This window comes from Rhineura floridana, chromosome 2 (assembly GCF_030035675.1).
Source record: "Rhineura floridana isolate rRhiFlo1 chromosome 2, rRhiFlo1.hap2, whole genome shotgun sequence".
NCBI classification, from domain to species: Eukaryota; Metazoa; Chordata; class Lepidosauria; order Squamata; family Rhineuridae; genus Rhineura; species Rhineura floridana.
The window spans coordinates 134,453,652-134,468,966 of record NC_084481.1 but is presented as its reverse complement, the minus strand read 5'-3'; the positions used below and the strand labels follow the sequence as shown (position 1 = coordinate 134,468,966).

The window sequence follows — 15,315 nt, the reverse complement described above, 5'->3', positions numbered from 1 at the left end:
TGTGCAGGTGGGACAATATTCCCCCTTTGACTTCCAAACTCTGCATGTGAGAGCTCAGCACAGTGCAGCATAGCAGCGGAGCAAATCCAATGCTCCTGTTGCTGTATCGATACCATGCCAAGCTTCCCATTGCCTTACCCCTCTCCCTCTCAGTAATCAGCAACAACACACAGTTTTGGGAAGCTGGGCAGCCCCACTCACACAGCCCTGCTGGCCATTACTGGGTACAGCAACTTCTCCGGACATATTGCTGCAAAACTATGATCAATGAAATCAACTCAAGAACAGACAGACTAAATGATCAAATGTTCATTAAATGGCCACTCCTTTTGTGTGTGTGTATATAACTATTTAGTGGGTCTTCAGCCCTATTCAAGCATTCTACCTCATGCAATTACAATCCAATAGGACAGAAACTGGGACTATGCTCACTGACCTTTCTCCCCATGGTCACATCCTCTGCCAGCCCTGCCCCTACCATCCATGCATTGGGGAGAAGGTCTGCAGAGGGGACCCTGCTCTATGCACATAGGCTCCCCACATGATTTAGAGCCCTGATCATGCTGGGTTCTAAACTGTGTGCGGATCCTACCATTGGAATTTTGCATAGGCTCCCCACATGATTTACAACCTAGCACATAATGCCTGAACAGGACTTTAATATACAAGGAATTGTCATGACAGGCAAATTAACAGTCATCTGAATGATAGTATTAAGGAGTTCAAAAATGGTGCAAGATTTGTACTACATTGGAATCAGACCAAATGACCTGTTAATTTTAATGGGTGTACCACTTTGTCCAGTAGTTCAAGAAATATATTTCTGGCCTTACAGTTCAGAAGAATCAAGTCCATGTACTGTACCTACATAAGCCTTTGCTGACCCAAGTGCCCATACGTTCAGAGAAGTTTGGAAAGCAGTTCTTGACAAAATCTTCAAATGTAACAGTTGCCAGAGCATTTATACTTGCAGCCACAGTGCTGTGAAAGCAAATAAGCACAACATGAGGACTTCCTTTTAGCCACAAGAAGAGTCTGCTGGATCAGGCCAGCAATGGTTGATCTAGTCCAGCATCTTGTTTTCACAGTGGCCAACCAGATGCACATGGGAAGCCTAAAAGCAGGACCTGAGTGCAACAGCAGTCTCCCCACTTGTGACTCCCAGCAACTGGTGTATTTAATTAACACCTCCCTAAGGGAAGGTTCTATGCCAACATTGTTGAAGGAGGTTGTGATAAGACCTTTGTTAAAAAAAAGTCTTTGTTAGACCCTGCAGATCTTAACAACTTCCACCCAGTCTCAATCTCACCTTTTGGGGCAAGGTGATTGAGAGGGTAGTGGCTGTTCAGCTCCAAGTTTTCCTGGATGAATCGGACTATCTAGACCCTTTTCAATTGGGCTTCATGCCTGGTCATGGGACAGAGACTGCCTTGGTCGCCCTGCTTGAGGACCTACGCCAGACATCAGACAGGGGCAGTGCATCTCTGTTGGTGCTGCTGGACCTCTCAGCGGCCTTCGATACAGTCGACCATGGTATCCTTCTGGGCCATCTAGCTGGGATGGGATTGGGAGGCACTGTTTTACGGTGACTCCAGTCCTACCTGATGGACAGGACCCAGAAAGTGGTGCTGGGAGACTACTGCTCGTCCCCCTGGCCATTGGCCGTCGGGGTACTGCAGGGTTCCATTCTGTCTCCCATGCTCTTTAACATTTATATGAAACCACTGTGAAAGGTCATCCAGAGATTTGGAGTGCAATGTCATCAATATGCTGATGACACTCAGCTCTATCTCTCCCTAGCACCTGGTTGCAGGGAGGGCATCCTTAACCGGTGCCTGGAGGCTGTGAAGGGCTGGATGTGGGCTAACAAACTGAAACTTAATACAGACAAGATGGAAGTGTTGCTGGTAAAGGGGAAAACTGCCAGGGATAGGGTTGCAACCTATTCTGGATGAAGGAGCAGGTCCACAGTTTGGGAGTCCTCCGGGATCCTGCCCTGCTGCTTGAATATCAGGTGGCTGTGGTAGCCAGGAGTGCTTTTGGACAACTCAAACTGGTCTACCAGCTGTGTCTGTTCCTGGAAGCAGTTGACTTGGCTACAGTGACACATGCATTGGTGACATTGAGGCTTGATTACTGTAATGCACTCTATGTGAGGCGGCCTTTGAAAACAGTTCAGAAATTACAGTTGGTTCAAAATGCAGCAACCAGAATGTTAACTGGAGCATGACACAGGGAGCGTATCACCCCTGTGCTTTATCAACTCCACTGGCTCCCAATTTGTTTCCAGGCCCAATTCAAAGTGCTGGTTCTGACCTTTAAAGACCTAAATGGCCTTGGAACAATATACCTGAGGGACTGCTTAGGCCTATATGTACCTGCCCGGGATTTAAGATCATCTGCATGCCTGGAATGAAAGATGTTAGACTGATAGGCACGTGGGAGAGATTCTTTTCAGCTGTGGCCCCCAAACTTTGGAATACCCTACCCCAAGAAGCCCGCTCTGCTCCCTCCCTGATGGTTTTTCAGAGACTTCTGAAAATGATCTTGTTCTTGAGAGCCTTTGGGAAGGATTGAAGGTAGAGCCTGACACTGATTTTATGCCTTCTATGTTAATTTTTACCTCAGTAGTCCCTTCAGTACCACTCCCTAAATATGCATATATGTGTGTATGTGTGTATATATGTATGTATATTATTTTATGTATTTTAATTGCATTTTATGTATTTTAATTTATTTTAATGTTTTGTGATTTTTATTGTGTACAATTTTATTATGTACGTATTTGATTTTATTGTAAGCTGCCCTGAGTGCCCTATGGTAAGGTAGAAGAGCAGGACAGGAATATTTTAAATAAATAAATTCAGAGGCAAACTGCCTCCAACAATGGAGGTGGAACATAGACATCATGGCTAGTAGCCACTGATGGCCTTATCCACCATGAATTTGTCTAATCCTCTTTTTAAAACCATCCAAATTTTACAACCCACTACTTCTTGTGGGAATGAATTCCATAGTTTGACTATGCACTGTATGAGGTCCCAGCGTGAGCTGCACTGATATGAAGTATGCTCATTTGGATATTAAAAATCCTGAATGCTGATTCACACAACTCTGTAGTGTTTGGGTGAGAGGGAAACTTGTATGTGGCACCCAAATTTAATATGCAGATTGCCACTTTAAACCACCTCCAGCTGAAAGCCTTTTTGGTGGTATGATAAAATGTCATCCTACATTAAACAGAATGGGAAGTATTAACATGATCACTTTACTCAGATCCCCACACATCTCAAAAAAATTCAACCAGATCGCCTACCCTTGATCCACAGTATCTTATCTTCCCTGCCAGCCTATTCAGACATGTATCTTTTTTTCTCCAGCTCTCCTTTGTCTAATTTTTACTCTCAACAAACACCTGACTGATACAGTTATCTTCCACCAGAGCTAGACAGGAAAATGAGGGTGACATATTTTCCTGTTACTGCCTTAGCTTTTTGTGTGCTTCACCTGTGTTTCCTGACACTAGAAGATCTTTCAGTGTGAAAATTAGTGTTTGATATTTAGGTACCTAAGAGATAATATAATGGTTTTCTGATGGGGTAAGAAAGGTACAGGGAAATCTGCCTGCCGGAGCTCATGACAGGCTCTGTGCTCGATGGTATACAAAAAGACAAAGGGTTGCAGCATTTCATTGCTGGGCCAGAGCCGGCAAGGGGAGAGAAATGATGCCACAGTTTTGAGAGCAGTAGTCCGACCAGCACTTAACTCCTCTATGGTGCTCTGTTTGGTTTGCCGCCATTAAATCTAGCACAGCAGATAATACCTGAATAGAGCCAGCCACATAAAACACAGACCTTAATGTTCCACTGAAAGCACATGCAACAAATAATCCTGGTAGTCCAGGGGTCACGGAAAAGATGATCATAACAAAATATGGCATTAGCTGGGTAGGGAAAAGAAAGAAAGAAACATTAGGACAGTTTCTTCACTCCTCACTTCCATTGGGGGCACTTTGATGTATACATGGAGCTACTGCACATGTGGGGATGCTATGTGAAATAAGAATGGGAGTGCTGTTGGGTGGCTGGTCTTTTTACATCCCTTGATTCCACAGCTCTCTGAAGCTGACCTTGATCGAACTTCCTGCTATACTTACAGATCATTGTATCTGTGTGCTTGTATATGGATCATACAGAGTTTTGGCTGACCTGAAGTTGACAAAAGCAAGCCATGATCAAAGAGAATTAGGGATTGGGGGCGGGGTTTCTTGTCTGCAAACAGGTCTACTTTTCTGGAACTTAGGCAGTGATGTGGGCCACTTTTGACTCCCTGTGCTTCAAAGGCTAATGTAAAATGACCCCAGTAAAAGGCTATGTAATGTGCCCAACTAGAAGATACTAGCATATCCAATTTTCAATATCACCCCTCACAAGAACCCTTCTGGTACTGTGTGTATCTGCCCCAATTTTGAGAGGGTGACACACAGACTGACTCCCTAACTGAGGCACAATTTTAGATGTCCATTAAAGGGACGGGAGGGGATACATTTCAATAGGAGAAACAGGAAAGTTCAGATGTGTATTCCTGGATGCATGCAATGTTAAAAATACAAACAGGTGTATTTTAAGAGGGTGGTGGGGTTTTTTTTGTGTTTTCTTTTTTGTTTGGCCAGGGCAATTTTTGTGTTTCCTCAACAGAGAGGTCTGCTAGAACTCAATTCCTTTTGCTTGCATACTCAATATATTAAAGTGGTGAGCTGGCCAGGGATCGAGGTGCATCTGAAGAATAATGATCTGAAAAACATGGAGAGTGGAGATACTATTTTCTCACTCCATCTCAGCTTCTTTAAATCCCTGTTTTTCAAACTAGCTGGCACAATTTTATCTTTAAATAAAAAATTAACCAGGGAGAAATTGTACTGGTCCCTCATTCCATTCTCCTCCCTTCTCATCCAAATTAGGTGAATGGAATGGAAGTTAGATGAGATTTACAGCAGCCCACTGGTGTATTGGTTCTTTGTCTCTGGCCAAGTCCCTTGTGCATGCATAAAAGGCAGGAACTGTGTTGACTATTTCCCTATTCATTAATTTCTGCACCTTTCACTCCCATCTAGCACTGGGATATACATTTATGCCGATACAGGTAATCGGACCTCAAATCTCCATGGGTGTGTTTGGTAATATCTGTGAGCAGAGATTGAGAATACTGTATCGACAAATCAGAAAGCTTTTCACGTAATACACAATCCCCCAACACACCGATGAAATCAACATAACAACACTATGAGGGTAGTTCAGACAGTAAATAAACATTCTGTTTACACGTCAGATTGGTTCTTGTACCTGATCAGGTGCTGAAATAAAACCAGCAGTCCAAGGATCACAGGTGCTAAAATGGGAATACATTACCAAGCCACAAAACACTGCGCATGCCAGGATGACCCATAGTCCCAGTAAATTAAGATAAAGTGCACTAAGGAGAGAAAAAGGGAAGGAGGCTATTTAGGAATAGTCCAAGAAAGTAGTCATTCATGTTTGCCACTTTTTTTTTTTTTTTAGACTTGAGTTCAAAACGCTATGAATGTCTTTTCTCAAAGACTGTGCCAGTCATTTTGGCTGTAGGTACATGAGTATTGCATTTGTGTTTCATAGCAAATATATCCATTCCAATTTGGTTCATTCCAGTGTGGCTTTATCCTTGGTCATCCTGTGGGATGACTTGTGCTGGGAAATGGACAAGGAAAGTGCAACCGTCAGGACCTCTCAGTGGCTTTTGATGGCATTGACCATGACATCCTCCTGTATGATTGGCTGGGTTGGCCTTAGGTGGCACAGTGGTCCAGCACTTCCTGGAAAACTGGTCACAGAGAGTGGTATTGGAGGTCTTACTTCTAGTTCCATTCCATGGCCTTTGAAATATGGGGTGTACCTTAGCAATAAAGATCCCTTGGCCAACTTGTACAGTAAATAACCTCCCCAATTATGCATGGCACAGATGTGTGTTGTGATTAAATACTAATCTCCCTCCCTTCCTATGGCAAGCCCCCAAGCAAAGAAAAGTATCTAGACATACCCCAAACCTCTGCATGCACCAAAACTACAGCATTCCACATGTAAAAGTGGTTCCTCCATTTCTCCTCATGACTCAACAAACCGTTTATTAACCTGAAGGCATAGCTGCTTCAGGTTATGTGACTGGAGCATGTGGATCGTCCCCTCCTCTTGAGGAATTCCCACTCTCCATGGAAACACCAAAGCCTGCCCAGTTCTCTTTGTTCTTCATGGAAAAGGCAGAGAGTCAAGGCCAGGCTCTGCAGCTATGGCAACCCAAGGCGGCCTCCATTTGCTTGTCTGTAAGTTACTTTGAAATGTGTGTTTTTATATTTTAGGTTTCCTAACATCTAGAGGTTAGCTAGTTAATTCTGGTTTATATTTTCTTTCAAAAGCAATTTCCCGTTTCTGAATAGCTCTCTGCTTGGTTCTTAAATGAATGTACTGAGTCAGCTTCACCTCCTCCTGCCTAGATCTCTTGGTGCTCATGCTAATCTCACGGAGTTTAAAGGAAGCCCTGCAAAAAGTCTTATCCATCTCCAGAAATGCAAACTGTAAGCCTGAATTGTCTGTGTGTTCAAGCAAGGGTTTAAATGATGGCCACTCTACCTGAGAGTAAGTAACAGAGGGTGTTTTGCATCCTGCCCTACCTCACAGGAGTGGAGGGTTCCTGAACCTATTGGTCACATATGCCTATTTAGTTATGTTCCATTTTAGAGTTACATTTAATGACTACTTACATCTTGGCATGCTTTTCTGTTTTGCAGGAAATGCATCTTTGCATCGTGGACTGATTAACTCCATAGATTCCTAACCAGGTAAATGTCCCTCCTACTGCAATTGTCCAAAATGTGTGTCTTCTCAGGGGATCGACATCAAAGCTACATAAATGAGACATATGGAGATAATTCATTCAGCCTCCACACTTCACATCTTAAACTAGTTTATGCTGCTGTAATCCTGTACAGTTTGACTACTTAGATTCCTTCAATGGGGTTCAAGAACCCTTACTATATACAAGACAGATAACTCTATGCAAATCTGCATACACAATCCCTCCCTTGATGGTGATGATGATTTTTGTGGGAAGCAGGGGAGGACCTCAAATTTGATTATACTATTTGGATTCTCACAACATTTAAACACCATTTTTCATAGCAATACAGCTTAATTTATTAAGGAATCCACATAAGTCTCCACTGTGAAATAAACAATGAGCTTGATCCTGACTTAAGTCACATCCATACCATACATTAAAATGCTCTTATACCACTTTAACTCTTACAGCATCTCCCACAGAATTCCAGGAACTGTAGTTTGTTAAGGGCACTGGGAACTGTAGATCTGTGAGGGGTTTCCTAACAACTGTCAGCACCCTCAACAAACTACAGTTCCTAGGATTCTTTGAGGGAAGCCATGGATGTTAAAATGGTATAAGTAATAAATTAAAGAGTGATTTATTAAAGTCATATTGATTTACATATGTCTACTCTGAGCGTGACTACTCCAAGTCTGGATCCAGCGCAATATGTGCACTTCTATATTATCTCATGTTTGTACCATTCATCTTAAATCACTGATGTGTGTAGCCAAGCCCTTAACAGTAATGTGCGAAGCATCCCTTAGAGGACAACGTTGTTACAAACATGGCCATTTAGAGTTACTAACTCTCATTTTTCAGCTCGGCTGCCACCAACTGTTGGTGCTTCTAGACAACCTGTTTATTGAGCATCCATCCTGATTTGTTAGAGTGGTGAGAGGTGAGAGGTTAGAGTGTTGGACTAGGACCTGGGGGACTAGGGTTCAAATCCCCACTCAGCCATGAAGCTTACTGGGTGATCTTGGGCCAGTCAATATCTCTCAGCCTAACCTGCCTCACAGGGTTGTTGTGAGGATAAAATGGAGAGGAGGAGTGTTGGAAGTTTCACTTCAATCAATGCATTGTTTCTCTGTGTGCTCTGAATCTATTGACCGTTAGGGGTAATAGATATAGTTCGTCAGTTAAAAGGCCTCCTGCTTGAATTCTCTCCTTGTTACTTTCCTCAAGTTTAAGCATGCCTCTGATTGGTTAGACTGGTATTCTCAGGGCTATCACCACTTCCAGTTCCTCTTTCTTCTTCCCACAATTCTTCCCTTCCCTTTTGAATTCAGCTAGTGCAGATGATTAGGCTTTCCTATCCCCGTGTACTTTCTTAATAGAATTGGTTTATTTTGTTTAAGACAAACATCACTCTCTTTCATATTCTTTTATATCTCCGATGAACTCTGCTACATAAAGCAACTCTCTTCAGGGAGAACCGCATATGCTACCTTGAACTCTTTGGAAGGAAGGTGGGATAAAAATGCAATAAATAAAAAGAAGTACACAAATAAATATTTAGTGAGCATTCATTCTGATTTCTTTGCAGAGAAGTTAGATGATGTTGTGTCAAAGCAAGTGTTATCCTACAATCGCCAGTGCATTTTTCCATCACTATCCTTATCGCAAAAAGTTCAACCTTTTGGGAAAGCAGCTTTGTCGCCTGAGCCTTCCAGTCAATGATGTGTGCAACCTGAATTAGTCAGCATGTGATCAGATCCCACCCCAAAACAGCAACAGTCTGGAAGTGCCCTGTCTCCAGGTGGAGCTTGCTTTGCTTGCATTCCATTCAGCCTGCCACTTCCCTGGGCAGTCAGGCCAGGTGGAATGGAAGCCAAAGGCTTTCTCCCCACCCCATGCATATTTATCATGAGAGGGACATAAGTGAAGCAAGCATTCCCCTTTGCCTTTGCCTTCAACACCCCATGTTGTTTATTGACATAGCAATCACATTTTTGCTGTGCCATTTCAATGGCTGGTGCAGCAGAAGGGCCCAAGGATGGGGTCCCTCAGGGGACTCATGGGTCTGAGTCAGACCCCACATTCATGGGGTCAGACTCACTCTTAACCTGTAACACCCCATTTTGGGACTTTGGGCTGCCAACCACCAGTGGGACAACCACGAGCAGGAGGTTACTGTCCAACCAGGTGCAGCTGAAGTCTCCATCACAGTGGAGCCCAGATGTGCTCTTCTCTGCTGGTGTAGGACAGCGGAAAAACAACTATGTACCATCCATCCCCTGACCACCACCACCCCTGTTCCAACAACATGGGGACTAGGATTGCAGCCTAGGTAATTTTTCCATTTTCACTTATTTTATTAATGTGGAGAATTTTAAAATATAATTTAGTCACCTATATTTGTTCTAAAAGTTTTACTGATTTTATTTGTATTGTGATGATAATTGTCCTGTGTTTGTTTTCTCATAGTTTGGTGGATTGTAGCTGTGTTTTATCTATAATTTTATTATGCACACCACTTAGAGAGCTCTGATTAAGTGGTTTATAAGTCTTTCTAAATAAATACATTTTTTTAAAAAAAACAAAAACCTCCAAGGTACTCCACATCACTCTCCAGTCCTTTTCTGTCGCCAGCCTGTCCATTCACACTAGACAGTGACAGACCCATCCTCGCTGGCCACTTCTAGTCATGCAGTCCTAGTCCATACTGTTTAAAGCAATAAACATGGCCATAGATCTGAGCACAAGTACCCATTCTGCTTACTCAAATACAGCAAGACGTGACCCATTCTGGGCAATCTCCCAAATGTTTGTAAAGCCCCCATTCCAAAGAGTTCCTTGGATCAATACTGTTAAGAATCCAATCAGCATAACAATCAGTTGGAAGGCATCTGTCCAGACCACAGCTTTTAATCCGCCCTAAAACAAAAAGAGAGAGAGGATATATGTACTTTATTTTAAGTATGTTACAGGAAGGAGCCCATTTGTTATGTTGAAAAAGAGACGGAGGGCGAAGGATGCAGTTAGTGTGGTGCTGAATTTTCCTGAGGTTCTGCTTTTTGCTGCAGAAATTACTATTATAGGAATTGGGGGGGATTGTGTCTCCGTGTGTGTGTGTGAACAACCTTCCATGCTTTTATGCATTTTTAGATCTGTTCATAACATTTTAGTCAACTAGTAGGACAAGCCTAGGAAATAAAATTAGGTGAGGTTCATTTTAGGGGCACCAAGATATTCTCTACAGTATTGCAGCAAATGTGCAACTGCATAAGACACGGGTTGCAAACCTGGGGGCTTCGAGATGTTTTTTGGACTAAAGCTCCCATCATCTTTGGCCATACTGGCTGGGCTCATGGAGTCCACCAATATCTGAAGGGTCACAGATGTCACCATCCTTGGCATAAGAGGATAAGAAAGAATCAGCTCCTTTGTTTCAGCAACACAGTTCTTTTCATATTGACTTAAATGAAAGTCCCACTGTGTTCAATGAAGCTTAATTGCAAGAAAATATGATTAGGATTGCATACTCTGATTCCTGAAATACTGTGTTACCCAAGATTGCAGGTTATCTTCTACTCAGAGGCTCTAAGGTGTACTGAAAGTTATCACTTGCTCATCTGAGCCTAAGGAATATTTTGAAACAAATTAAGATGTGAGAATATAAAGCTCTCCTTTACTACACACAAAAGTACAAAAGTGAATCATGTTTGTCGGCTAATGTAAATAGGAATTCCAATGAGAACATCCTATGTATAAGCACTTTTTGAGCAGAACTTTACATCAAGTACATACCAGGGTACAGTAGAATGTACAAACAATTCCTGTTGCAAATACTGAGCCCCAAAGATTAAATCCAGTCACTGCAAAGCCAAAAGAAATAAAATTAGGTGAGGTTCATTTTAGGGGCACCAAGATATCTAATATGGATTATCTCTAGCAGGATAAGAACAGGCATGACCTTTGCTTATCTGCTTCAATTATTTCCTTTTATGTCCCAGATAACAGAGCTTCAGTTTAATTGTTTCTCTGAAAGATGTATACTATACTTTGTAGAGGATTCCTTAGTAAAGGTATATACTGTTTGTAGAGGATTCCTTAGTAAGACTGGCCCAATCTAGCTCAGAAGCTAAATGATGCAGCATCAGACTGCTGCCTAAATCTATATTCTTCAGAAGGCCATCAGTTTGAGAAATCCCACCCTTGTCCTTGTTCACATTACACATGACATTACAACAGAAGGGCACAAAGACAGAAAGTATCAAAGTACGTGACATGGTGTTAGATCATTACACTGAACCAGGACCTTTGCCAGGACCTTGAGCAGCTCGTTCAGTGCACAGCTCCTCCGGTTACTTTTGAGCAAAAGGAAAGCTAAGCAGATAAACAGCACAATCCTACACAGAGAATGGGGGGCAGAGACCTGCCTAGTGGCAGGGTAACAGGAAAAGGCATAATTATCCTCAGTGCATTTGATGTTCACAATTATTCTTTACTTCTTGCATTGTGATGATTGGCAAAGCTCTGTGCATTGGCCTGGACACTCACCTTGATTGAGAGCCAGAGCTGGAGCATAGACTACCACTCCGGTGTAAAGAATCTGTGAAGGAGAAGAAAGTCTATGAAAACAGCAACCTGGAATCTTGGCTGAATAAATTCTAAATAGATAAATGTCCACAGAAAAGACCAAAAATTAGTAGATAAACAAAACAAAGGACACAGTATTCTGCAGTTCCAAATTTCCATGGCTATATTCATTTTCATGTTGGCCAAAATACTGCAGTTTTCGTCTGAAAAAATGGCCATTGTGCTTATAACAAGGAACATTAACTGCATTCTGAAGTGCTGTGTTGAGTAGTGGCTAGAATGTCAGATGAGGCCCAAGGAGTTTGGGGCTCAAAATCCTATTCATGAAACTCTTTTGGTGATCTTGGGCTAGTGACCATTTCTCAGTCTAGCCTACCTTGTAGGGTTGCTCTTAGGATAAAAGGGAGGGAGCACTATGAACACTATGCTAACCTCCTTGCAGGACAGGTGAGATGAAAAATGTAAGGAAACAAATAACAACACTTAAAATGATCAAAATGATCTGGAACAAAGACTCTTGTTGCACCTTAAAGACTAACTAATTTACTAATGAACTGCGAAGCCCAATAACAATTACTCAACAGTCAGTATAACAGTGAATAACTTCGCAAAACTGTTAAATTGGCACTCTCCATGCAAACACCCCTATGCAGGGCATTCCAGTAGATGCTTAGTCAGAAATAAGTGCCACTGTACTCATGGGCCTTAATCCCTAGTAAATGTTATTAGGGTTTATTTATTCATTGTGTTTATTTTTTCAATCAATTTACTTTCCACCCTTTGCCATAAATAACCTCAGGGCAGTTTACACATATACAATTATTAAAACTAGAAAACACAATAGCACATTAAAACTAGTACTAAATGCAGTAGCGGCCAGTGGGGTGGCGCAGATGGGGCACTTGGCTCTCTTGGCTTCCAAACAGAGCGGATCATTGCCACTGACTGAGAGGAAGAGGAGAAGGCATGAAGTGTGGGGAGCTCAGCACAGTGCAGTGCACGGCGTGGCAGAGTCAATCTGATGCTCCTGCCCCCACGCACTGCACTGAGCTCCCTACATCTCCTCCTCTCCCTCTCAATCAGCAACAGTGACCCGCCATGTTTGGAAGTTAGGAGATCAACGGTGACCCATCCATGCCACCTCACCAGCTGTTGCTGAGTAATGCACACCAAGCCAACAGCAGAAAGCTGTTACAAATGGCCAACATTATTCTTTGTTCCCAAATGCCTTTTGGAGATATATGTGTTCAGCTAGGTGCAAAACCCATACCATGTAGATGCCAGCCATATTTCTGACGTGAAAATGTCCCATCGCCAAAATGCCAGCTTCAGAAATATTTGGGCCTTCCTCCAAAATTTTATGGCAATCTACTTAAACTAATATTTTAAGAGTCTATTTCTTTTTTAAAAAAAAACAGGCATGTAAAACTGCAATTCTTTTTATAATATCAATCAGATGAAATAGTATGAAATGCAGTAGCGGATGGTATGGGGGGGTGCTCACCTGACCTCCTGGTAGCTGAATCATTACTGCTTACTGGGAAGGAGAGGGGGATGGGTGAGGCAGCAAGGAGGTCAGGTGCAAACATACAGTGGAGCAAATCCCCTGCTCCTGCTGGTGCATGTGCACTACACCAAACTCCCTGCCATCTCACCTCTCCTTGTTTCTCTCATGGTAAGCAGCAGTGACTCAGCTGTTGGGAGGTCAAGTGAGTGCCACCACCCCACCACATTGTCCACTACTGGTGAAATGATATAAATTATATAGGATAGGAAATGCTATGGGATGATAACCAACATTAGTCATACTCAGAATAGAAGAACTGAAATCAGTGGTCTTCAGTGGGTTTAATGACTTAGTTGGATAACACCCATAGTATCACACAGAGTAAGTTAGCACCTCACTCTGAACTGTACTTCCGAGTTCTGCAGAATTCTCTACAGAATCACCCGAAAGTTTGTGAGGGGAGCAATTCATATTAGTGCCAAAGTATTGCTGATGCTATCTAGATCAATGGAATTCATTTGCATGGTGGAATCTTGTTGGGAAACAAAGAGTTCCCTTAATAGGCATATATATCTGGTTACCCACCAAGAAAAGCCAATTAACCTTACACTTACTTTGCAAGCAACCTCAGGCATCAACAGAGACCTCTTTCTATATTGGCAAATTTGTGACCCATGTGATTTGTGAAGATTACTCTTGGATTTTTTCCAGGAAGTGGCTATTATTGCAAAAGTAGGGAACAGGTTACAAAGTTGCCATGCAATTCTAGGAAGCAAAGGAAGGACGTTCTCTTTATAGTATCTGATGTGCAAATAATGTCAGATGGTTCTTGCTGTGCTGAGGCAAGCCATGCTATTTCTCCTCAGAATAAATCTTAAAACAAATAAAGGCCCATTAGTCTGTCAGGCTCTTCTCATTCAGCTACACAAATCACAATCTATTTTAGACATAAGTGTAGTCTTTGACAACAGTGGAATATTCCATATTCTGGGCAGAAACTGTGAGATCTAACAGAAATTTCCAGACATAATACACAGTGTCCCTGGGACAAAGGAGCCATGGATTCTACATGAATGTAGTGTTCACTGATGTGGAAATTAAACAAAAAATCCAAATAGTCCAGAGTCCTGAATTGCAGAAGCTTTCTATCTACGTCAAAACTCTCCATGCACACATGAGAGTTCCCTGTCCTGTCTGCCAACGGTTCCATATAGCAAAATGGGAAGATGGGCACAAAAGCTCCACACATACAGGTGAGACACTGGATTACCACCAAAGCTATTCAGAAATCATAACATTTGTCACACATCTAAAAGTAGAACATAACTTACCGTCTGCAGTATATAAATCAGCGTTGCAGCTAAGCGAACAGGCTTGTTAAACCTTAACTCCAAGTACTACAGGAAATGATGAATATAGTAAATGAAGCATGTGTTATATCATCTTAGATCTTACTCAATAGACAAAATCATATATGAATCAATACACCTATATGGATTACAGTGTAATCCATATTCCTTTAATGTCAGTGATGCCAAAGTACAGCCACTGATTTGAATGGATCTGGACTGCACTAAAAAAAACAATCCTCTCTAAGGATTTCGTAAGTGTTTCAATGTCCAAATAAATAGCTGACCTATGTAGAACCTGGGCCAAAGTAGATGTGATGTGAGACATCCATGATTAGGATCTAGCAGCTGCACATACCAGATTTGAAGATCAGAGAAGTGGTACTATGGGAGACGATGTTAAACATATTCTCCAACCTTTCTCTTTCTCTGATCTAAATCCCACCAAAGACAGAGAGAGTAGGAGAGAGTGAGAGCGAGAGAGAATTGCCAACAGCTTTGTAGAATAAAAAAAACCCAGGTACCAATGTTGTATCTGTCTTTTATCTGATAAACACATAGCAACATGGAGAAATTACCTAGGGAGGTAGTGGGCTCTCCGACCCTGGGGGCTTTCAAGAGGCATCTGGACAGCCATCTGTCGAGAATGCTTTGATTTGGATTCCTGCATTGAGCAGGGGGTTGGACTTGATGACCTTATAGACCCCTTCCAACTCTACTATTCTATGATTCTAAGTTTTTCTTCCTCTCCCATAATATTAGAACTCGTGGACATCCAATGAAGCTGAATGTTGGGAGATTCAGGACTGACAAAAGAAAGTACTTCACACAAAGCATAGTTAAACTATGGAATTTGCTCCCAGAAGATTTGGATGTCTTTAAAGAAGATTATACAAATTCATGGAAGATCAGAGCTATCAGTGCAGTGGCGTCACTAGCGGGAGTGCGGGGGGGTGCAGACCTCCGGTGCGTGCCCTCCCAGGTGCGTGGACAGGGGTGGCTGGT

General features: G+C 42.3%; 1 protein-coding gene across 1 annotated transcript in view; it reads right to left on the bottom strand.

The window, feature by feature from the left end:
- Positions 1–15,315, bottom strand: part of SLC5A12 (solute carrier family 5 member 12) — a 50,557-nt gene that overhangs the window by 13,769 nt on the left and 21,473 nt on the right. The window contains exons 3-10 of the mRNA XM_061613136.1: positions 14,293–14,358; positions 11,416–11,467; positions 10,663–10,730; positions 9,635–9,789; positions 6,791–6,931; positions 5,343–5,472; positions 3,855–3,943; positions 869–981 (exon numbers count right to left, since the gene is read on the bottom strand). Of these exons, the coding sequence (XP_061469120.1) occupies positions 869–981; positions 3,855–3,943; positions 5,343–5,472; positions 6,791–6,931; positions 9,635–9,789; positions 10,663–10,730; positions 11,416–11,467; positions 14,293–14,358 (814 nt within the window). The remainder of the gene's footprint in view (positions 1–868; positions 982–3,854; positions 3,944–5,342; positions 5,473–6,790; positions 6,932–9,634; positions 9,790–10,662; positions 10,731–11,415; positions 11,468–14,292; positions 14,359–15,315) is intronic.